General features: G+C 38.8%; 2 protein-coding genes across 7 annotated transcripts in view; both read right to left on the bottom strand.

Annotated features, from left to right (window-relative positions):
• Positions 1–1341: 1341 nt before the first annotated feature.
• On the bottom strand, positions 1342–7439 carry slc15a1a (solute carrier family 15 member 1a). Its single transcript, XM_068571989.1, has 21 exons — positions 7418–7439; positions 6902–7043; positions 6209–6328; positions 5988–6087; positions 5439–5529; positions 5233–5316; positions 5051–5133; positions 4856–4942; positions 4672–4761; positions 4542–4586; positions 4424–4456; positions 4238–4326; positions 3652–3733; positions 3438–3557; positions 3147–3290; positions 3010–3056; positions 2709–2816; positions 2513–2624; positions 2033–2170; positions 1756–1863; positions 1342–1584 (listed from the first exon to the last, which is right to left on the bottom strand). The coding sequence occupies exons 1-21, from the start codon at positions 7422–7424 to the stop codon at positions 1342–1344; spliced, it is 2073 nt and encodes a 690-aa protein (XP_068428090.1). The 5' UTR covers positions 7425–7439.
• Positions 7440–8473: 1034 nt separating this feature from the next.
• The window catches only part of zmp:0000001200 (dedicator of cytokinesis protein 9), a 71035-nt gene continuing 55838 nt past the window's right edge, over positions 8474–23670 (bottom strand). For 3 of the 6 annotated variants that reach the window (XM_068571789.1, XM_068571788.1, XM_068571791.1), the window contains exons 31-53: positions 22733–22911; positions 22511–22627; positions 21969–22080; positions 21744–21877; positions 20073–20187; positions 19905–19971; positions 19762–19809; positions 18394–18530; positions 17443–17558; positions 17132–17269; positions 16854–17036; positions 16202–16315; positions 15884–16099; positions 15554–15611; positions 15313–15419; positions 14512–14634; positions 14314–14427; positions 12949–13095; positions 12651–12861; positions 11157–11347; positions 10911–11011; positions 10679–10817; positions 8474–9570 (exon numbers count right to left, since the gene is read on the bottom strand). In XM_068571789.1, coding sequence (XP_068427890.1) covers positions 9445–9570; positions 10679–10817; positions 10911–11011; positions 11157–11347; positions 12651–12861; positions 12949–13095; positions 14314–14427; positions 14512–14634; positions 15313–15419; positions 15554–15611; positions 15884–16099; positions 16202–16315; positions 16854–17036; positions 17132–17269; positions 17443–17558; positions 18394–18530; positions 19762–19809; positions 19905–19971; positions 20073–20187; positions 21744–21877; positions 21969–22080; positions 22511–22627; positions 22733–22911 — 2993 coding nt within the window. In that variant the 3' untranslated portion in view covers positions 8474–9444. The remainder of the gene's footprint in view (positions 9571–10678; positions 10818–10910; positions 11012–11156; positions 11348–12650; positions 12862–12948; positions 13096–14313; positions 14428–14511; positions 14635–15312; positions 15420–15553; positions 15612–15883; positions 16100–16201; positions 16316–16853; positions 17037–17131; positions 17270–17442; positions 17559–18393; positions 18531–19761; positions 19810–19904; positions 19972–20072; positions 20188–21743; positions 21878–21968; positions 22081–22510; positions 22628–22732; positions 22912–23670) is intronic. The other 3 variants (XM_068571793.1, XM_068571792.1, XM_068571794.1) reach the window with 1 other exon arrangement.

Genomic DNA, 23670 nt, shown 5'->3' with positions numbered 1-23670 from the left:
CTGTATCCACTGTGTGGCAACATGCGTCAACATGCTTCATCTTCTAAACATAATGAGATATCAACAAGGTCTTGATAAACTTTGATGACATTGAACCAATAATGACCCACAGCCAATTTGGTATCAATCAGATATCAGGTTAACAGCCTGTCACAGAAACTGTAATCGCATTTTTAAAAGATTGTACCTATGGAACATAGCCACTTGTTTTGCCTAATTGCAAAACTGCAACTGTTGTCGTATCAGATTAGAATTGATAAAATGCTGGGGTACAATTTTGTCCTGTCTATAAAATTGAATAGTAATAGGAAGAGCTGTCTGCAAGCATGCAAGAGGAATTACAGCAAAACAGTTGTCGGTCTAATTTAAATTACATGTCATAGTTTCTAAGACAAATTAAAAAAATGTCACCAATATGTTTGACACCATATTTTACTTTACATTTTGGACACATGAAAATAATTAAAGCTGTGTTTAATCAATGGACCAGAAACTATGTCAGACATTTTAGACTTTTTTTTATGGATAACATTGTCACATGTTGCAGAAGGATATACTGCTTATGTGTATGCTAGTTCAAAGCCATCATTCATGTTGTCAGTAACAACGGTGCTTTCCCTGCTGTGAAAAATATCTAATAAACTTGAGAATACATTGTTGGTGTTCTTCCAGCCAAGGATTACAAAGACACCAATGATACAATCATGGGATCATATAGTCAACATAAAGTCTTTCCCATACTATACGTATACGTATACACGTTTTTTTGGAAAAAAGCAGCTGATGAGATCATAAAGTTGAAGGATCCAGAAAAATCTGTTAAATTGATCTTGAGTTAAGATTATTGTATCATACCTCCAAAGTGTAGAGAACTTTCACACTCAAATAATGAAAACTTCTTCTTCTAGACCAGTTTAAGAGCTCACAGCTCAGTTAATGGCCTGACTCATCACTCAAGTATATTTTGGAGATTTGATATCCGTCTGGAAGAGTGCTATGAATAAGAATTACATGCACAGTGACCTTTGGCAAAATAGAATTAGTTACAAGAATTGTGCGTCCAAAAAAAACTCAAACTGAATTATTTTTATTGTGTACTTGAACATATCACGCACATAAATATAAAAGAGCAATTCAAACCAAATATATATGAATGGTTTATCTGTCTTAATAATACTAGAAATAACATTCTATGAATTTGTTGTACTGAAGAACTTTGTGTGCTTTACACACGCACGCACGCACGCGCACGCACGCGCACGCACGCACGCACGCACACACACACACACACACACACACACACACTATCTTGTGTAGATATTAGACATCAGATATAAATGTTTACATTCGGTTCTCTTTGGCCATATCATCTTCATCTTTGTGACTTTTAATTGAATCTTTCTTGACCATCTTGAGCTGCTGCTTCTGTAGCTGGCTTTTATCATCCTCGTCATCTTCATTGTCCTTCTTTGTGAACTGGGCCTCAATTGCTGCAGGGTCGATGTAAGTGTAGAAATATGCCATAATGGAGAAGATAACACACACTACAACCAAGAGAGAGGCAAATAGGACATACTCTGCCCACTTTGAAAGAAAAAGACAGAAGGACAAATGTGGTATTAATAACTCATCCTGGGTCACGGCCTCACAAAAACATGTCAGACACTCCCACTCAAAATATGTTGTCACTTTGTGTCTCTCAGGTTTAGTTATGAGTTTAATTAGTCTTTTTTGTTTGTTTAGTTGTTGTTTTACCTGTTTGGGAATCTTTGCAAGCTCAGCCACTATCAGAACAATGAAGTTGCCAACAGCAACAGTAAGCAACCAGCCTGCTTGCAGCACTGCTTTCATATTACTAGGTGCCTTGAAGACACAAAAAGAAGCACACAAGATGAATTTAGCCAAAAACAAAGAAAACAGAACTATTATCAAAGACAAACACAATCAAATCTTCTTGTTTTCTGTGTCCTACAACTCATTTTTTGATTGTGCAGCACTGTCATGAAGTGTAAAAATGTGTATACAATTTTACCTGTGAGTAGGAGAACTCCAGACCAGTCACAGAAAACATCACTTCACCAACAGTTATGAAGAAGTATTGTGGGATCTGGAGAGCCATGTGAACTGAATTGGGCTTAATGTCTTCTGCCACTGTGATAGACTCCTGACACTGAAACAAATAATCACAACAGTTCAGTTTAGGATGGTGTTCCTCAACATGTGTGACTGAAAAGAAGTTAGCTGGATGGATTTGGAGCATAACAATGACTATATGTTTAACAGTTAATGTGAGGCTAGCTCACTCTATATTGTGGTATGATCAAGAAAATCCCATGAAAAGACCAAAACCAAAAATAATGCATGAATCCAAACCATGTCTGTGACACACCCTTGGTACTTTCTTAAGATGTACCTCTCTGAAAACATGTTACACAAATATAGTTTCCTTTTTTTTGTTAATAAAAGCTTAATATTTTCCTAAAAGAGATTTTTAAAAAAAACAACAACATACATTTGGTCCAATGACTAACGTGCTCGGTATAAAGAAGGTATATGAACTTCCAAATCCAAAGTCCCTGCTGTATTCACATGACTCTGAACCACTCCGTATGGTGAAGACGGACCTGATTGTTAGAAAAGAAAATTAGTGTTTGCATAAAATAATGATTCTAGTATAAAAGCAGTATTGATTTTTAAAAAATCCTTACTTTCCATTTCCTATTTCGGTGTAGTTGGAATAATATAATGGCTCAATTACTCCAAATTCAGCTGCAGAAAGTGACACATTTACTGCAGTATTCATTCCATTTATGAATCTGAAAAGGGAACATATTGAGATGTCAAAACAGTTAGTAAATCAATGTATGGAATCCCTTAATTTAAAACTATTTAATCTGCAGATAAAGATTAGGGATACAGCTGTGTGATTTTCACAATCTGTATCTGTTGGTCAATTGATCAATTATTTGCATATTAGTTACCAGTTTAAACACCTGTAAATCAACTTACCGGACTGCATTGTTGCCTTCTTGTGGTTTGGAAGTCAGATCATTAGTCTGAGGAAATAAGACAACAAATATTGATTCATTTAACTTAAATGGCCTATTGTGTGCCTTTATTGATGATTTTTAGTGCTTCTAACTCACCATAATCCAGTTGTCGCTGATGTTTGCGGTAATGAGAAGCGTTTGTCGCTTTTCTTTGGCCAAGGAAATATTTTTCACCATCCCAGAGCTGCCTATTGACATTGTGATTATTTCTGTGTCAAATGTGAAGAATTCCTCACTGGCCTGCAAAAAAAGAATAGTTAGGACTATGCAATCATTGCGAATGTGTGCAGAAATGTGTACACATAGCAAGGAGTTTTGGCTTAAATGCTACAGAATTGGATAAATTCCCCAATTGCAAAAGTTTTGTATGATTGGATAAGGACTTACCTGAGCTGCAGGAAGTACAAGAGAATCAACGCCAGGCAGCGTAACCGTGACAGGATTACTGCCCATGTTAAGTAATTTCAACTGACTTTGAAAGGCTGATGGGAAGGTGGGTAATGTTTTCTGAAATTTGAATGAGTTTTAAAATATATTATTCCCTGAACTGATGTGCATTTTAGAGTGTATGAGGAGCTCAACATAACTGTTCGCTACTTACATCAATTTCAATCTGAACCAAAGCAGCGCAGATAAAAGCTATAGATGCCATCAACATCCCCACTGTCATTCTTTTCAAAGACCTGTTGAATTAACATTAAACCCAGTTACTGAATTTTACAAAATGTGAGAGAATTACATCACTTAATGTCTATTTTTATTTATTATTTATGACTGTAATATCATAAATGTGGAAAAACAACCAGCCTGAGTCTATCCAAAGTTAACAAAATCCAGCCACTTTAAAAACCACTATAATAAATAATAACGCATTACAGTATAGTTTGAAAGCAGGCTTATATGCTGGACTTTTTTTTGTTGCTAAGAACAGTTAGGCCTACTGTAGGCAAGACACAATAAATATACTGCTCCAGCACATAACCCTCTCTAAATTGTTAAATAATTAAATAAAAGAGAATTTATGTTAATTAGTCAGCTTTATAGAGCCAGGGTATTTTATTATATATTATTTTATAGCTGTTTCTCCCTCTTTACAGTTTTGTTAGTTATTTAATAACCAACTAAGGGACCAATGTCAGGTTTCTTTTAAGCCCAAAGCTGTGTCACTAAGTTCCAGCGGTACTTACGTAAAGTTCAGGCCACACTTTTTGATCAGAGGGTAGATTAAGCTGTCCATGATAGGCACCAGCGTCAGGATCAGGATGGGGTTTACAGTCTTCAAAAACATACATTGTCGTGAGAATTTTCTCAAATTACAATTACAAAATACATTTGATATAAAACATATATATTCTAATTTTTTTTCAACTCACCTGCATCTGATCAGGCTGTATAACAAGTAGCCCCTGCAGACACAAAGACATAATTTGAACATGTTGTTAAATAATTTGGATAATTTTAATATATTTATGGTTTTATTATCAAACTTACAAAGTTCCCATCCATGTTGGTGGCTTGCAAAGTCCATCTAGAACCCTTTAATAAAGATGCAGAGTAAAGTACAGCTTCCTCTGCCAATCAGTGATGTTGCATTTCTAAGGTACGAGTAACTTTTAAATACCTTTTGGTCAAACAGGGTCCAGAACATTGGGAGTGGGATGTATAAAAAGAGGACCCTGAGCACCATTTTGATTTGAGCAATGAGGAGTTTCTATGACACAGACAGACATAAAACCATCCGCTGTCATTCCACTGCTGAAACAGCTCGTTAGAAACTTTAAAGAAATAAGTAAAGTGAAATTCACAGCATATTTTTCTTCTGCCCAGTCCATCCAGTGCTTCCTCTTTGGATAGTCATTGCTTCTGTGCCTGAAGCGGTTTTTAATGGCAAACTGAAAAACAAAGGGAAGGATAAAATATGTTTTTAAAAACACATAAATCACCTGTTGGAACACATTAATGCAGAATGTGTTGAACCAAATGATGCAAACCAGACTCACCCCAATACATTTACACACATCAAGCATGATGTTTCCTTGTGGTTCAGCTTTGTAGTACATACCACTTCCAATGATGAACACCACTGTAAGGGGCATCACAGGCACAACATCGTTATCAGTGCACACTGTATATGTACCAAATCTTTACATTTCTGCTTTATCTCCAAATTATTCAGACATACCAAGTGCAACCAGCATTAGTGCTGCAGGGACACCGAAGGCCAGAGAATAACACTTCTGCTTACTGTAGATGCCGCACTCCTGAGCTGGAGATTGAGAAAAACAACTGTCATTGCAATTTTGTGACGCATACCCAAGGACTGTTATTACTTGTGCACTCATTCATAGTTAATGGCTTTGTCATAAACTTTGTCTTGTTCATATCTACCTCTCAGGATTGGAGTGATAATGGTTGACAGGAGACTCCCACCATTGATGCACAGGTAAAACACAGAGAAAAAAGTTCTCCTTTGCTTTTCCTGCACAGAAAAATACAGTCAGTGACCTTTGATATTGTATTGTATGCAACTTTCTCAAAGCTGAATATAATGTGTTGACAAATAAAAAGTGATTGCTACCTTTATGTATTATATTTATTGATACAACCAAACAATATTTTTAGCTGTTAGTGACACGGGGATTGCAATTTCCCTAGAGGAGCCGACTTTTCCTCTCGTGCCACCATATGGTTGAGATGTGTGATCTTGAATGAAGTGTACACATTATTAAGGGATTGCAAGGAATTTGGTACACTCATCCATGTACTGCTGGAGTAGCTCTGCCTCCTTAAAGAGTATGCCACTTAATTAACATTGTTCCAGATGGACAGTTTAAAAAAAGTGTATTAGTCAATTTGCTGAATTGGATTTGCAGTAAAGAGTAATGTCATCGTCACAACTAAAAGTTAAACCTTATTGAAGAAGAATACAGTTCTAACCTGGTGATCACCAAATTGGTCTCCACCAAAGGCAGCAACACAAGGTTTGATGCCGCCAGTACCCAGAGCGATGAGGAAGAGACCCACCATGGACAACACGCTAAACGTGAAGAGGAACATGTGCATGAGCACTGTGGGTACTGTTGAAATATGTGATGAAAACGACCTACCAAACACTAAAAACCGTGCTCCACTATTTGTGTAGTGAAAAAGAAACCCACATATGAAAGGTCATGTCGTCTGGTGTCCCATCTCTGTTTGTGTCAGTGATGTCATGGACTGCGCTGATAGCCATCGTAATCTGGCCGATCGCATAAACAATGGACAAGTAGATGATAGTTCTGTAAGGTGAAGAAGGAAAGAGATAGCAGAGGTGTAATAACCACTATTATTGTAATTTATCATATAACTTTAATCTAAAATATGAATCTGAAAAGTAAAGATTAACTATCTGTACAAATAGATGGGTAGAAACATTTCCTTCTGAAATTAAAAAAAGGGATACACTACTCCAATTTCTTACTTAAAGCCATAACAAAGACTTTTCATTTTGGAGGCCCCTGTGCAAATAAAAGGAAGTGTTTTTTTGCACCAGATACCATTTAGATTTAGAAAACCTGCCATTTTACTTCATCAGGATCTGACTGTCTGCCCCGCTCAGTTCTTATTCTCCTGTACCTGGACCAGTGTAGTAGCAGACAATTATATAGAAACCTTCTTGCTGGTGGTCTTTCTTACTTGCAAGTATGGACATACAGAGGTATTAATAAATTAAGAGTGTTTCATTAACAGTTAAAAGTTCCTCGTAGTAGGCCTTCTTTTACATAGTCTTTTACATAGTTACGTTCCACCACTGAGAGATAATCATGTTCTAACCACTTGCATATGTTTACTGACAAAATAAATAAACTCACTTAAACTTTCCCAGCCAGGAGTCAGCCACAATGGCCCCGAGGATGGGGGTCAGGTAGCAGAGAGCCACAAAGATATGGTAGACGGAGGTGGCCAAGTCATCGTCCCAGCGTAAGAAGTATTTGAAATACAACACCAGGACCGCTGTGAACGGGCAGAGGAAACTTAAGCTTCTTCTTATTTTACAGAATATCATCATCAATCTAAAATCCACTCTGAAATGTTGGTCATGTTGTGCAAAGTCTTTGTATTGTATTTTGTATTCTTTATCTGAATCTACAAAGTAAATGTAGTACAGTAACAGAATTTGCCACTTAAAAATAGTAAAGTAGAAGTAGCAAAATGTTTAAATACTCAAGTTAGATAGACCTACAATTCAAATTGTACTTGGAAAACCGAAACTGGAAATATTCAACAGATTACAATGAAATGTGCATTTACCAAAACCGTTGAAAATCACAGTAAAAAAATAATTAAATTTAATTATGTTTTATTGTCAGGGTTACAAATAGTCTCACCTCGCATGCCATAGTAGGAAAACCTCTCGCAGAACTCATTCACAACTATGAAGAAGATGCTGATCGGGTAACCGCACAACACCTTGCTCTGATGGATCAAACAGCAGCAGCAGGGGAAGTCATTATTATACATCCCAGGCAGCAAAATGTACTTTGTATACCAAAATTAAAAGTGCTCATCAGGTGGAGCAGCACATTTTATCAGTGTAAAAAAAGGCTTTTACAAAAAACAAAGTAAAAATACATGTGAAATAAATATATCATGGTAAAACATGCAGGTATAAAGTAGCAAGCAATGGAAACACTCAAGTAATATACAATAAAGGAAATAAATTGACCTAAATAGTGCTTGATATTCAGTCATTTATAGCAGTAATACAGTGAATGTAATATTGAAACGGTTAGTTTGTTATCTCGATGGATTATCATTTAGTCTCACTAAACCATTATAAGCAAAAACTGCAAAAACATTCAATGAATCCAATTAATGAAGTGCGTTACCCTCCCTCTGCTCTCCTTCCGTTTCTTGGGATCCTCGTTATCTGCACATACAAAGATTTCAGTTTGAAAAACTGGCTGCATTTCATAGAGAAAAAAGGCCCACAGACTATAACCTCCATTTATAAACTATAGTTATTCTCCCAATATTTGGTCCGACTCGTCTTTCAGGCGTCTGCACTTTCTGCTCACGATTTGAAAAGCAATGTTCGCCAACTCACCTGTCATGCTGTCTGAGTGAAGCCAACTTCTGTTTGATATTCCTTTGAGGTTCCTGCAGGGAGCAGTTGATAATTGATCCTTCACTGTTGGAGTGTTTTCGTAATGTTGCTTTTTTTTAAGCACCTTGATCTGTCGTCCACACTGCTGACTGTGTTGCTTTTATGATGGGAGGGTGCATGAGATGTTGGAGATACGGCGTTAGCTAAGTTCAGTCCCAAACACCTCATAAAAAGTATTACTTTCCCCACAACCAAACTAAATGTAAGAATAAACCCAAGAATAAACGTGAATACAGTAAATGTGGAATTAAAATAAGGATTAATTCGTACAAGTGCAGAGAAATGAGTGTGTTTTATTTAAAAGATAAGCATTAGGAAACATCTCTGTTTACAGCAGAACAGTGACTTTGTGTTAAATAAAAATAAAAAACCCTTGCTGCCTAAATATAAAACAATTTCAATAAACACTAAAATGGTAAAAGCTTCATATTACTTCCACAGTAGGCGTAGTATTTGGTTCGATACCTCATCGCTTTGGCAAGAAGGTGAACATCATCTTTACAGTGTATGAGTCCCATACAGCAAGATACTTTGCAAATATTGCACACATTCCTTTTTTATATACATTAATAAACAACTTGGAATATACTTTTTTTGTATGCAATGGCTTTAAATATTTAAAAACGCTCCCATTCTAAGACATTGAAGTGATTTAAGGTTGAATGCTAACATGAGTCATAGGACGCCCTGTAGTAGAAATATAACTTCATGTACAAGGAGACGAGTGTCAATGTCTGCAGCACATACTGTTCATCGAGACATCATTACAGGGCTTATAAAAGTGGAATACTGTACATACAAAAAAACAATGAAACATTATCAAAATAAACAAAAATGGGCCGTTGGGATGGTGGTGGATGTAATGTAATGACATGCATATTAAGGATTCCAAGAGGCGTGTCCATGGAAAGCCGTCTTTTCAGGTAGAAACAGGTGACGCTTTCGATCTGGCCAAAGTCTGCAAAGGCTTTCATCTCTCCTGCTCCATCCCTTCTCTGATCTCAGGATCCACCTCAGTACTGTCAAGACATCTCACACATTTACCATGAAGTGTAAACATTACATAAGTCCAGGGGCTGGGTCATTGTTCACTGAGAAAGGTGTGAGGTGGCCAGAGGTGGCTGTGCTTTTGTCAGTTTTCTTTTTGAGCTGACTGAAGAGAAGCAGGATTGGGTTTATTTCCGACAATATGGCTTCACCGGCATGGCTGGTTGGCGAGTACAGAGGGTGCCAAGTTCCCTGCAAGCATCATACCACAGAGGAAGAGCTGGGGATGCCGTGGATGGTGGCACTGGTTGGCGTGCCGCTGATGGCGTTAAAGATTTGAAGCGAGTCTGGAAGAACGCTCTTCATGCCATCTTCTACAGGACTGATCTGGAAGCGAAGAATAATGATATATTTATCTTACATTGCTTAGCACTTTAATTACTGGCAAGTCCATATTTATAGGGATAGTTTGACTTCTTCCTGCTGGGAGTTAAATGAGAAGTGCGATACCACACATGTCCGTGGGGTAAATATGAAGCCTGGGAACTGGAAACAAATGGAAACTTGAAAGCTAGCCTGGCTCGGTCTGGCAAATTGTTTTTCCACTTCAGGTTGTGTACATATGATTTATTTGCAGAATGCATTTATAATGTATTTTTGATAAAATTAGATTACACAGCTAACAGCCATATTAAGCATTAGAATAATGCGTTACCTATGGTTTTCACATTTAACTCTCAGCAAGAAAGCAAATATTAATATTTCCTAACTCTCAGAACCCCATTCAGGAAGATTACTGACTACAGAAAACAAATAAGTAAAAAAATAAAAATAAAAAATCTTTCAAAGTGTAAGAAATATTGAAATATTTGTATGTATACATTCCGATGCACACATAAACACATGCAGATCATACACTTTCAAACTTTTATGTTCATACATACATGCATACATACTTTACAAACATGCAGAAAAAGTACATGTCAACAATCTAAAAGAGATTAGTGATTGCTGGTCTAAATAACCTCTGGTTCCAGTGTAGAGGAAGAGTAAACAGTTGGGTTTTAAGTTTAGCAATGGATGTAAAGATAAAAGAGATCCAATCAGATAACGTGTTTTTTATGGTCGAGTGTTGGACCTTAGCTTGAGCAGCTGTCTGTTCCCTGTAAGTAACCCTGTAACGTCAGGGTTTTAATGGTTTGACAGTGCAAAAGCGATAACATTTTGGCTAATATTTGAGGACAGATGCCTTTTGATCGGCTGGATCAACAATTAACAACTCAGTCTTTATTGCATACTGGTTATTTTTGCATTACCATCCAATCTGTTCATGTCAGCACAAGGGAGAAACAGAGAATGGTGTTATCAAAAAACATGTTATCAATTATTATCCAACATTTAATTAATGGCAGTAACACATGGCAAAACACGTCTCAGCAGTTAACAGTTGTAACATTAGCAATGCAGAATGTAATTACACTGATCCAATACTCACTTGCTCATGCATGATGATGGACAGCTCTTTGGCTAGCTCTCTGTAGCTGGCTTTCATCTCATCGTGATACTCCTGCTGGTCCTCTTTGATCAGCCGCTCATTAATACCTAAACCGTGGCCACATGCCTCCACAAAGTGCCTGCTCAAAAAGCAAAGCGGTAAGATGTATTAAAAGGAGAATTGCACAGAGTAGATTTGTATGTACACATTGTAAGCTGTTAGCTCATCTCACCTGAAGACCTCTTTCAGCTGCTTGACCTTGTTATCAGGATTCTTCTTGGCGCTTGCATCGTCAAGAAAAGCTCGTGCGTACGCCAGCGGTCCTGCATTTACCTGAGGTAAGATATAGGAGCCGTGTCATGTTTGTGATCATTTCATTAGGTATGTCCAGTGTGTGTGTGTGTGTGTGTGTGTATGTGTGTGTGTGTGTGTATGTATATATATATATGTGTGTGTTCACAAAATTCAAAGCAGGAACCTGGACGCTGATGCTGCCCTGTAGTTTGAGCTGCAGACGGATCATGTCCACCTCACTGGAGGAGCAAAGCTGATTGATCTCGGCCACCTTCTTGCTCATCTCGTCGATGGCCACCTCGATGGGGCTCAGATCAGTGTGATGCTGATACATCACTGCGATGCGTTTCTTCACATAGGGGAAACAATGCGTGGCTGTGGGACAGAAACATGAAGAGGAGGGTGAACAGCTGGACTATTAGAGAAGCACATGCAAGAAGAAATGATTCATGAAGTTAGTTTTACAGCCCAGGATCCACTCACATGTGTGCTTGTGCATCTTTTTAAAAGCTATCAGATAATAAAGATAAGAATTCAAGGTGGAACTTTGAGATCTTTTACACCGTAAAACAATATAACTGTGATTAGGATTAAGAAAGGTCCTTGACAAACAGCTGACACCTTTAGAATCTAATCAAGATCTTCCATTTATGCCCAGGACCTTTCTGCTGAGTCATGTAATGCCTTAATCAACAACTGATACTCTTGTGACAGCCTTCCACACCGTGTGCCTATCAAATGTGTCGATATCCAGACTCTGGCTGGGGGTGGTCTGACGTTAGGGGCAAAAGAAAAACATGTAGCACTCTTTAGATTACTTAGGATCATTTGATGCAGAGGATGTGTGTGCCTAAGAAATATCCATATTAACCCTTTTAGTACTGTAATGATGACAGTCCGCCTGGTACTTCTTATTTATCAATAAATATGTCAAAAAATGTCCTTTTGGCAAAATTATTTTTGCACTTTTTTTTTTTTACCAGTTACTGTAACCAGTTACTGTCCAGCTGAAGACAGAACACATTTTTGCAGTACTCAGACATGCAGAGAGGCTTTTACATGCAGCTACTGCACTGTTTCCTCCTAAGAATGGCCTCATGTCTGTTCTTTTCCCACTGTCCTTCTTTGTGTTTGTGGGGCCAAGAAGGAAGCCTTCAGTGGGGGTTTAGGTGAGCCAGCAAGTGGCTGAACTCTGAAACCAGAAACTATACTAATACTATTATTTAAAACCCCAACACATTATTTACAAATAAAACACTGCTCAAAACTGAAAGGCAGTGAAAAGCCAGTGAAGTCTGTCCCCTGCTCGCTGCAGCTGATCTCTGCTCTCCTCTCTTTCATCCCTCCCCCACAGACACATTATTTTATTTTTTTACCTTTACTGTAATGGACAGCTACGCGTCTTAGCTTTCAGAATCCGTTGGAATTACATTGATTGGGCAAATATTTGCAGAGTTACGATAAAATTAGTTTTGCTTCCAGTTTGCATGTAACTTTCTGTTGGCACCGACGGCTCTGTGCGTATCAGCTCGCTACTAGAGACTAAAAGTCGGGATACCGCTGCCTGTATTGCACCAATATTTACATTCTTTACAAAATATTTTCTCTGCAAGTCTGAAATAGTACGTCTTTAATAGCATATGCACAACTCCCACTAACAGTATTTAGGGCTACCTACTGGTTAGTATAGTCCTGCGTTTGCACTGCTCCTCCACCCCGCCTTGCTTTTTGCCCGATATGGTGAAAGGCATCTCAAACACAAAGCGACGGATGTTGTGGCTCTTCTCAAAGTCTGTCCTCCTGTCCACCAGCTCCTTCTCCTCCAGATAAGGTGTCACATGTGTAACTTGGATGTATGCATACTTAGAGTCCAGGTCTTTGGGGTTAATCTGCAGAAAGTAGAACAGATTAGTACTATGTTTTATGAAAATAATGGGCTAACGCTCATCTCAAATTAAATATCCATAAAGTCTCACCCTTCCAGAGTCCTGAATTATCTTCACATTCTCCTGTCCAAACTTGTCAGAGTACAGTTTAAGGAGCCTCTGAGATATCTCTGACAGAGGGGTGAATTTGGGTTCTTTGTAGATGTACTCCTTACCATCTTCATCTTCAAAGAAGCCCTAAAAACAGATAAAACATGGTCAGGATGAATAAAAACAAACAGCCACTTTATCTAATACAATATAAAAGGAGTAAACAGTGCCACAGCGAACCATACATGGGATGTGAGTGGGAGTGTTTACAACAATCTGTTAACATGAAATGGTAAAATACTTTTTAAGTTCCTGCTGGACTGAACGATTTGGCAGATTCCACAAATACACAAGACTCTATCAAAAGTCCCAAAAAGTCAGTTTGTGTGTCAGTGTGGGGTGAATAATGTAAGACAGACCAAAAGGACACAGATGGGAGCACAGACTTCACACCGTCAGTGGGAGTACTTGTTGTCTTGTAACTAAATGGTCAAAGGTCCCACGAACAGATGGGTAAAGCCATGCACATCAAAGCTTTCCTACTAAGATTAGAACGACTCTAACGCTGGCACAAAGGAGGAGTAAACAGGCTAAAAGGTACGCAATGCATAAGCCAATGAGCACAACACTGCCGAACACATCACTGCAGTCCAACTGCAACGTTGGCTTTCCTATTGATTTACCTCCGCCTCCGAGTCTGTAAAGTAGTATTGCTACAGGGGTGTGGCCAGCAGGAAATAAAATCAATGTTATTCCATGAGGACTATCTCAAAACAGAATAAATTCAACACACTCTAATTTTTACTACTGCATCACTGATAAGACCACGATGCCGGAGTAGACATGGATGTATTTATCTCTATCAAAGCACACGGGCAGAGGTAACCACACCCAACACATTATTTCACAAGATACGACAAAAATGAGGGTCAGAACTAAATCCTACAAAGTCAAATATGTAACACAAAAGCAAAAAGATTGGAATGAGAGCAGAAGTGAAAGAGCGCCATGCAACACTGTTCCAAAAACGAGTAAAAAGCAGAGCACCAACAGCACACAACGATGTATGCTGCTCAGAAAGATCTACTGCACACTTACCGCTGCCTTCAAAGAGGACAAAAAGCAGAGAAGGGTATTAGAGTGGATCATAAAATGCCACTGTGTGCGGTCATGCTCTTAAAAATACAATTAAAACAGCTTCAGCAGCCCCCATGCTCACTGCGAATTAATTTGCAACATTCAGCAACCAAACTAATACTCTTGCTCTTTTGTGAAATACAATTTTGAAACATTTTAAATACAGTTAGTGCAAAAAAATCCAATAAACAATATGTTTCTTTTGGAAAAATAAAAAGTGTAACTTACCTGGCCAAAGAAGGCCACTCTGAAGTAGGTGCCCAGCAGTCTCTTGCCTGTGTGCATGACCTCTGTCACTTTACTATATGCACGGTGCAGTGTGTCATACAAGTGGGCCAGTTTCTGTGCAAATGCAGAACAACATGTTGTCAACACTTGGGCTAATTTAGATGGACTTGTTGTAGAGAGATAAAAAGTCAAATGTACCTCAAAGTCCCTCCGCTTCTCATAAATGGGGATTATGAGCTTGTAGATGTCAGAGATGAGCTCGTAGCGCTCTGCTTTCCACAGTCCATCTGCACACTCCTCCAAAAGCTCCATTAGGACATCCTGAGGGAAAAGACGAGAACAATAGATAAGTATTTGATATGAAAATGGGGGAACGCAAACATCCACAAAAATGACCGTGGTTAAGATAGTCGTAACATATCAGTGTGTGTCGCTCTTCCTCTTTAGTGGTTATAATATTAAAAAATTATATTCTTAATTATGAGAAAAACATTTGTAATCTCAATTACTGTGAGATTTCATTTCATATGATTTCATTTTGTTCCTCCCAAAAAGGAAATAGAAATATAATATAATTATATCTCATTTCAAAATTAGAAAACATGTGGCATGCTCATAATGCTTATATTGTTTGATATTTTGGCAGTCAGCTACTATATTTGTTATGAAATATTAAAGAAAGCCAGACAGTCAGTACTTAAATTATGATTCAATATTTAAAAACAAGAAATATTGTAGAGCTAAAAATAAGAAGTTAAATGTTTTTGTCTTCCTGCAACGGATGAACACAGTACACTATCATTACATTAATTTTGGTAAATGCTTTTGTTTAAAGCAACTCACAAAACGTGCATTCAACCTCAGTAGGTGCAAGAGCCCGTCTTCATTAAAATATAAAACTCTGAAACTCTAAATGGAATTAATTCAAACGAATGACGTCAGACTGAATTCATGCCAGTTTGTTCAACTCTTAGCATGGCCTTTAGCACAGCCACATACTTCATTGAAATGGACGTCCTGCATGCCAACGTCCTCCATCATTGCTGCCTCTTCATCAATGTTTGGAGTCACGACACGGAAGGCTGAGCATCCCTGCTTGAACATACCTGAGCACAGTACACAATGAGACAATATAACAACAATCAACCACAATAGGCGAGCACAAACAAGAAAGGTGACACTGAATATACATAATGGAGCGATCGTGTGGCATGCAAGTAAAAATAAATTATTGAAGCACCTTTTCTCCGCAGGTATTCTGCTACAAGGGCTGCAACGTGCACATAGCACATGGCCGCCTGTGAACAACAACTCAGGTCAGATATCCAAAGTGATGTTGAAATTATTCATTATTTTATGGGACACCGACACCCACATAACATTAGCCCACAATAAACAGCCCACAATAAACTGGATAAAACAAATGATATTTGATATACTGTATCAACACCTCACCACACACACACACACACACACACACAAACCTAAAGTAAGTTTATCACATGTTCAATTGGCCACCATCATACCAAAGTCCAACCTATTCATCCACTGAGAGTCCCTGATAACAGACCTCTGACAGGTCTCCGTTCTTCACATGGATTCGGGCCATGCTGTCCAGCCAGGTCTTGCGTAGTTCAGGCGTGCTGGCGTAAGACTTGGCGAGGCTGTACTGCAGGTCCACCAGCATCTCTGGATCTCTCTCGTGCTCTTTCATCTGAGCCGTGGCCATCAAAACGGTTCTTATGCGTTTGGTCAGGTCCTTCACATCTGATGGGAAGGCTGTGTTCTGTTGAGGATGCAGTCAAGATGAGATGAGAGCAGTCAGATATGTTATTGATAGTCTAAGCATATATGTTTTAACCATCATGCACATAAATTAATTGCTGACCTTAATAGTTTTGTCACTGTTGGCACAGTTGTTGATTATTGACAAAGACTGTTGGAAGCGGGTACTACCAATACCAATCACATCAGCTATCAACTGACTGACAGCAATCACCACCTAAGAATAAAAAAAGAAACATATCATTATTAATTATTATTGTCGCATGTTGTATAAGGCTTGCATTTTTATAAGAATGGCTTTAGTTCATTATTTGTTCGAGGTCCCGCAGACCTTAACATTGAATGTGTAAATATGGAAATGATGAAAATTGTGAAATAAATACATTTTCATCTAAATGTCCACAAAAAAAGTATTGCTATTCCACTACATGACAGTACTTAGTGAAATTATTAATTTCAACACTTATTTGGGATATGGTACTGCTGCTGATAACAGTTACAGAGAATATAAAAAACATATTTTACAGCTCGGACCTCAAACAGTTTAGTTATGCATAATCTTCTAGACTAAAATTCTGTAACATGGCATCGCTTCAAGATTCAGTTTATAAGCATTTTTTCACAAAATTAAGAAATCGCATGAAGTATAAATCTAATAAAACGGCTAAAAAAGATCCAGGGTCTTCAGAACATTAAGTAGCCTTTTATTCTCTGGACAATGATCAGTTGGGTCTAGAACAGAAGGACGATCCCACCTGCAAGTGCGTCCGGACAAACGACTTGCGACCTGTGTAGTCAAAGTTGCTCTTCATGAGGAAGTAAAGCAGGTGGGCTGCATCGCTGCGAATGGAGCTCAGCTTGGAGTTACAACACTTCAAGATCTCACAGCAGAAAGCAGCGCACATGTCAGCACGCCCTTCAAAAAATGTGCAAGGAAACTAGAGGGTGGAGAAGACAGACAGGTCGTCAGGGAACGCTGTGGACCATCACAAGCAGCAACAGAGGATTGTGGGTAAACCAACGTCCTTCATACCTTGTAGATGAAGGTGCGCAGTGACGTAAAGACCTGCTTGAGGGCCGTCTCTGACTGATTGATCCGCAGGAAACAGAGGTGGACTTCAAACACCTTCTTCATTAATGGACTGTGGCCGTGGTCAGAGCACAGCTGGGTCTGTGGAGAAAACAGACGATGTCCTTAGAAACTGACGAAATCTGATTTAAAAAACACAGAGACAGCTTTCACGTTTAGTTTTTTTAATGAAAAATAAATGATAAAAACGTAAATATTGCATTTAAAGAAAAAGTTCAGTTAATAAATGTCCAGTATTTTGTTATTTCTGTTACCTTGAATCCCATGATGAAGATACTCAGCGTGTCCAGGACAGTCAGGCACACTTCAGTAGCAACGTTTGCCTCCAGCAGAGACTGATTCAACACGTCTGCATCCGAGTGACTGTAGGCTAAAGAATAAACAACAGAAAGCTGAAGCTGTTTCACCCCCAACAGTGCACAGAAGGACCAATTACATATAAGATCGCTTGAAATATGAAACCTTTGTGTGAAAGACAAAGCTAGAACATTTTATTCCAAACTGAAACAATCTTACGAACAACATCAATGCCTTTAATCAAATGAATAGTGACACATTGGTGAGGCACAAATGTTGTGCCAACATTTTAGTTTTTTTGATATTTATGAATACATTTCAAGCAGCATTTGCTTTCTCAAACAAACATGTCGTATTTTGGAACAAAACCATCTACACATCTTAAATGGATAGTGTTTTTCAGAGAATGAAATATAAAATTGAGTTCAGAGAAGATGAGCTGGAAATAGACATGGGAAGAAAGCTAGTGTTCAGTTAAAACGGGCATGCTCTTAATTTGAACCAAATGAACAAAATCAGTAACAGTCTGCAAACTTCCTGTTAACCTGATACATTCTTACCATGGTCTACAGATATTCCAAGAATACTTGAAATCTTTCTTACACTGAAAACACAAAGAAACTGAGTTAAATGATGCCATTTGACAGGTTGAGCAAATAGCTTAAGCCCTTGAGATAAAATCAATATAATGCTGAACACAAATACTTCGGCACCAGTTCAATCTAATTTACTGACGCTGCATCCATGTCTTCTTGGGCGTTTTCTGCTTGACAGCAAGCTGGGTTTGAACAGAGCATGAGGGTGATGTTGATGATGGTGAGAAGTATGAAGAGGCTCTACAGAGTGAGGTCGAGGAGGGCGGGGGTCCTCTGGTAGAGGTGGTTGGATGAAAAGTATGGGGCACTTACTGTGGTTAAAAGTGTGTGAGTTATCCAGGCTGCTGAGCTGCTGTAAGCGGGCATGCATCATTCCCGCCCTGTTACGGGACACAGGCAGAGTCTGAGACTTCCGCTCATGTGCTACAGGTCCTGCCCCATCCTGGCTCCTGATGAGGAAAGAGGTCAATGTTAGACGGATGGTAGGTTAGTGAAGCAGGTTAGGGTGAATAACACACCATTTGCTCACTTGAGTGGTGTCAACGTCACTCACATGTTCTGAGAGCAGAAGCAAATTTGTTTGCATTTCAACATCGGTTCATAACATCTACTTGAATATCTTGTATGATTTTAAATTTATCCCAGTACATTTACACATATATACCCACTGTAGTATGTATCCAGTAAAGCTGTGCTGTATATATTTTGCATGCAGATTAGTTACACAATTGCAGAAGCAGCTTTAAAGCACGGAGTTACAGCATGCACATAAAATTGAGAGAGATAAATGCTATGTGAATTTAGAGCCATTGGTTGTGTCACAGCACCGCAACTTCTATAGTGTTAGAAGATATCATGCATTAAGTTTGAGAAAGTCAGTTCCACCTTCAGTCTTACCCAAGCAGGAGAGGGCAGGAGCCGGGTTATATTTCATTTTGTTAAACTTGCCAGCATTTAGGTGAATAGAGATGGAAAAAGTGGTGGGAGGTTAGAGAGAGTGAACACCCAAAGTCCTCTAAGAGTCAAGGCCAAATGCTGCCATTTAATAGGAATTAATGTACTCCAGGAATTGTATAAGGTTACTTGTCCCTTATGGGCTATTTCCACAGGGGCCAGATGGTCCATGGGCAGATTGTGGAGTAGCTCAATTTATTTGAAATAACAGAAATGACAAAATAACCTAAAACTTCACCAATAAGTCACCATTAGGACACCACATATCGTCATTCAGAGTGGTGAAAACTAGTTAGTGAGTGGAAAAGTTATGTCAGCAAAAAGTAATGTATATAAAGTTGAAATGGTGACTTTAAAGTAGTTGATAAATGGTTTAATTAGAATGTTTTTTTAAAGTAATGAATAAACTGTTGCAATATTTAGCTAAGTAGATAACGGGACTCGCTAAAAGTAATGGATGAACTGATAAAATAGCTAAAGTAACGCATACAATGTCAAAATATTTAGCTAAAACCAATAGTAGTAGTTCATAAAATAATATAAGCTCATGGATAAAAGGCTCTGAAAGGTTGAGCTTCTGTTACTCAAAGTGGCAGAAGTACGAATGCAAACTCGGCCAAACCAATCTAAACAAAGAAACAACTACACTCAACCTTTATTCAGATTTAAAAACATTTAAAAGAATTAAAGTCATGCAATGCTGTCAGATTCTGACAACAACATTACCTTGCGATGTATCTCTTTCCCATGTATCTGAACTGATGGAGGCACACTCTGTAAGGAACAGGAAGTGGAAATCAGTCACAATAAAGTCGAAAGCGTTACATGCAGTGTCAGTGTTGTCATGAAAGCAATGTGAGGCATCTTACTCGACAAGAGTGAAGAAGTCCATTAACTCAGCAGATGAAGCCTTGTTCCAGTATGTGAACAGAGCATCTGGAAAGAGACAGATTGACACAGTAGACATGCACGTGAGCTCAGTGTTTAAGCATCGACAGAGAGATGGTGAGTAAGGATATTCAGGAGAGAGATGTTACCCTCAGACATGCTTTTGAGCACATGTAAGAAGCACATGAGGAGACTCTTGATCTCTGCCTGGTCCAGTTTATCACATCGCAGCAGGGTACTGCCCAAGGTTGAAGCAGCCTGGTTCTGAGGGATAAAGCATCCGGTCAGGGAGAGGACAGACACACATATTATCCTGTCTGGACTATTTGCTCTGTCTAGCTCCTTTTGCTTTAAGAAAAACCATGAGTACCGTCGACAGAAACTATTGTCAGTTTATATGTCGTATTTCCAAAAGACAAAGGGTATTTTCCATAGAAATTTTAAATTACAAAGATGTTCTTTTACAGTTTAACTTCTAGCTTTGTGGTCATAGTTCAAAGTCTAGACAACTAAGTCTTGGACCTGTTTTGAATTAGAAATGAAAAGTAGTCAAAACTATAAACACAGACTTTTAATGTTACGACGTGAATAATATGAGTTTTCTGACGGCCGAGGGTTACAGTCGTCAAGCTACACTAGTAGAGTCATCCACTCTGATGTTGCAGGGCTCCATGTATTGTGGAAAAAATTACAAAAGAAAACAAACACCATTTCTCCAGCTGAGGCGGAGAGCAGGGAGAAGAGAGAACCAAAGCAGCGAAGCTCTACCACAGAGAGGGCTTGGCGAGGTACCAAGCATGTCCTTTTGCCAGCAGTTAGTCTAGACTATGAAATTGACTGGGGGTGACTTAATGGAAAGTATGAGGCTATGGCTTTGGCTTATAACAAGTGATTTGGAGAGTGGATCAGTTCATGGATAAAGTTATTTTTCCTGAAAAGGTGTACAAAAACTGTGAAATTGTGGTGCAGTTATTTCCATGTACTTCTAAAGCTTAAGCAGTTTGGGTTGATAGTAATTGCACATTTTCCCTTTATGCTGTTACACACGTTGTGATAAAAGCTACCTTGAAACAGCTTCAACAGAAAAATTAAACTCAAATCAAATAATTTGTGTTTAACTGACTTTCTCTGAGATTTAGATTTAGCTTGACGTCTCTCAGTGAAAGCAAAAAGGACACAGCATACGTGAGACGAATTCAGATGTGAGAAATCCCTTAAGCGTGCATGCTTATACAAATCTGGAAAAAGAGCAGAGACAGACCTTTTGAGGCCCTGTGGAACCGCAGCTCTACTTTATGGCACCAGAGAACAAACAGGCCTAAGCCTGAGAATCATCTGGCAAGGAAAGGGCTTAGGCTTTAGGACACTAGGAAACTCTCTCACACACACACTAACATTCCCAGATGGGACACTCCTACGGGGGAAAATGAGGGGTGCTTTGTACTTGTAGTGAAATGCTGGGCTGCAGGGTGCTCTCTGGCACACAGGGGACAAAGAGGAGGGAGAAGTCCATGGTGATACGCTTGGTGCGCACAGAGAGCATGGACTCCTCAGTCTCCGTAAAGTAGCGCAGGACTTTGACGGACTGTCTCTGTACAAACTTCTCCGTCTGCCATGGCCAGCCGCACAGATAAGGTGGGGAGGTTATTGGAAGAAGTTAACAAAGGGTGACTTTGTGAGGTGCTTTTGTCACAACACGTGGATATATGATATGACTGGTGCACACAAAAAAATGCTTGTCACAGGAAGCCTAAACTTGATATTGAACACGTTGTATTAAATGACTTCACAGGAATCTTGCATCACTTCCTGAGATGTACCTTTTCCAGAGAGTTGCCCTTGTCATTGTTCTTCTCAGACAGGCTGTTGCCTGAATCAGTGCTGATGAGTGAGCCACGGGAGTCTGCATGGCGCACAGAGTTGATGTTGGGGGTTGACGACGTGTGAGGTGAAGCTGCCAAAGACAAAACGGAGCAGTTTTGTAGTCATGTAAAACCCAAATGTTATACACAATTTGCATTTCCCAGCATTCTCTGACCACTCACAGGTGCCAGAGATGACTCCAAAAAGATCTTTGTGCAAGCTGGTGTCCAGAAAGGTGCTGGATCTGGGAGGTGTCATCAAAGCGTTGGTAAGAAGTGAATCTTCTCTTCCATTCTAAGGAAAAACAACAGTATAATGGACACAGATCCACATACTATTTGGGGTATATAGATAAGGAAAACCATTAGGTTTAAGTCCTGGCTGAACAAATGGAATAGAGTTAAATATGATGCAGCTCGAAAACAAATGCATATATGTATGGCTGTATGTTACAATTGTCACTGTTTATATTGTAGTTTTTCATTGGCCCCATGCGCAAGTTAGTAACCAAGTTACTTATAATCAGAGACTACTGCAGCACCCTTTACCTTCAGGTTTGATGTCATTACTATGTTTTTCCTTCTCTTTGTGTATTTTATGTTTGTTTGGGTATGGGTATAGCTGTCAGGAGGTAGGGTTGCGTGTTGTTTTCGTCTTTATTCATTTATCTCGTGAATGAAAGGTAGATAGAATATTAAAAAGAACCACTAGGGGGCTCTCTTACATTGTTGGAGTGGTTGATGATGAATGGGGATACTTCCTTCACATTCAGCCTGTTGACGTTCTCTTGGAGCAGACCAAACAAGGGAAAGTACAGGGTGGCCAACCTGGCCTGCTGGCTCTGAAAACACATAAATCCTCTCAACAGAGCCTCTCAAGATCACACACGTCCGATAATGAAGTGGAGTGGAAATGCAAGAGACAGAGGTAAGAGGACACTGCTTACTTTGGAGGTGTAGCGGTCATCAAATGTGTGCTTCATCATCAGATTCTTCAGCACATGGATGGCTATCTGGCGAGTCTCCCTGAACTCCTGCAGAGCAGCACTGACCTCCCTGAGCAGCAGTCCGACCAGGAAGTGGTTCTTGCAGAAGTCATCTGTCAGCGAATAATCCATCTGAAGGTCTGAGAGGAGGATGAAGAAATTATGAAGAAATTCAGATGAGTTGATCAGTGAAGGATGTAAATTGAAATTATGTCACAAACAATGAAAGGACATTTGTAATTGAATGTCAATCTGACACAATTAAATAAATAACAAGAAAACGGGAAAGCTTGGACAGGATACAGATTGTTGACGCCATTAAAGCTTGTTTTCTTGTTGACTTCAGAAAAGCTTGGCATGATTTTTGTTGTTTATGATTTGTATAGATTCAAGCTGTGTGACAGTCAACAGTGATTATTGTTGAACCAGACAAATAGGATTAAAATGTATGATTAAGCTTTCAGGACTCCCTTGAAAAAAAGACTAAATCTCAGTGAGAAAAAATATTAAAAAAGTGAAGCAATACCAAATTGCCCCAAGATTCCCCAAAACGTCTGTAATCAACTGAAACACAGTGTTTTAAGTTCTTTAATCTTTTTAAAACCTGCATTTTAGTTTTTTTCAGTGTGCAAGCATTAAAAAGATCAGATGTTTCAGGAATGACAGTAAATAATGTGTCTTTTGGATACAGACATCCAAAACCACTTCAAGATAGAAAAAAACTCCCGGCACACATGATCACCCACATCTACAGAGAGTCAATTTCAACTTCTTTACACACACATACGCAAATTACAAACAGTATAATCTGTCTGTACAGTGCAAAGTGAAAAAGATAGATACACAATCATGCTATATCAACCCGGATGCAGCAAAACAAGAATCTATCCAATTTAGTT

Source organism: Clinocottus analis, unplaced genomic scaffold (assembly GCF_023055335.1).
Source record: "Clinocottus analis isolate CAN_PGR_092001 unplaced genomic scaffold, fCliAna1.0.p SCAF_12, whole genome shotgun sequence".
NCBI classification, from domain to species: Eukaryota; Metazoa; Chordata; class Actinopteri; order Perciformes; family Cottidae; genus Clinocottus; species Clinocottus analis.
This window is presented reverse-complemented; position numbering and strand designations above follow the sequence as displayed.

Bases quoted from the DNA above. Each gene is read 5' to 3' on its own strand.
- slc15a1a (XM_068571989.1), bottom strand. The intron at 5,530-5,987 runs GTTAGAACTGTA...TTTTCTGTGCAG, and splicing joins ACCAATTTGGTGATCACCAG to GAAAAGCAAAGGAGAACTTT. The intron at 2,817-3,009 runs GTAAGTTGATTT...TTCCCTTTTCAG, and splicing joins GAAGGCAACAATGCAGTCCG to ATTCATAAATGGAATGAATA.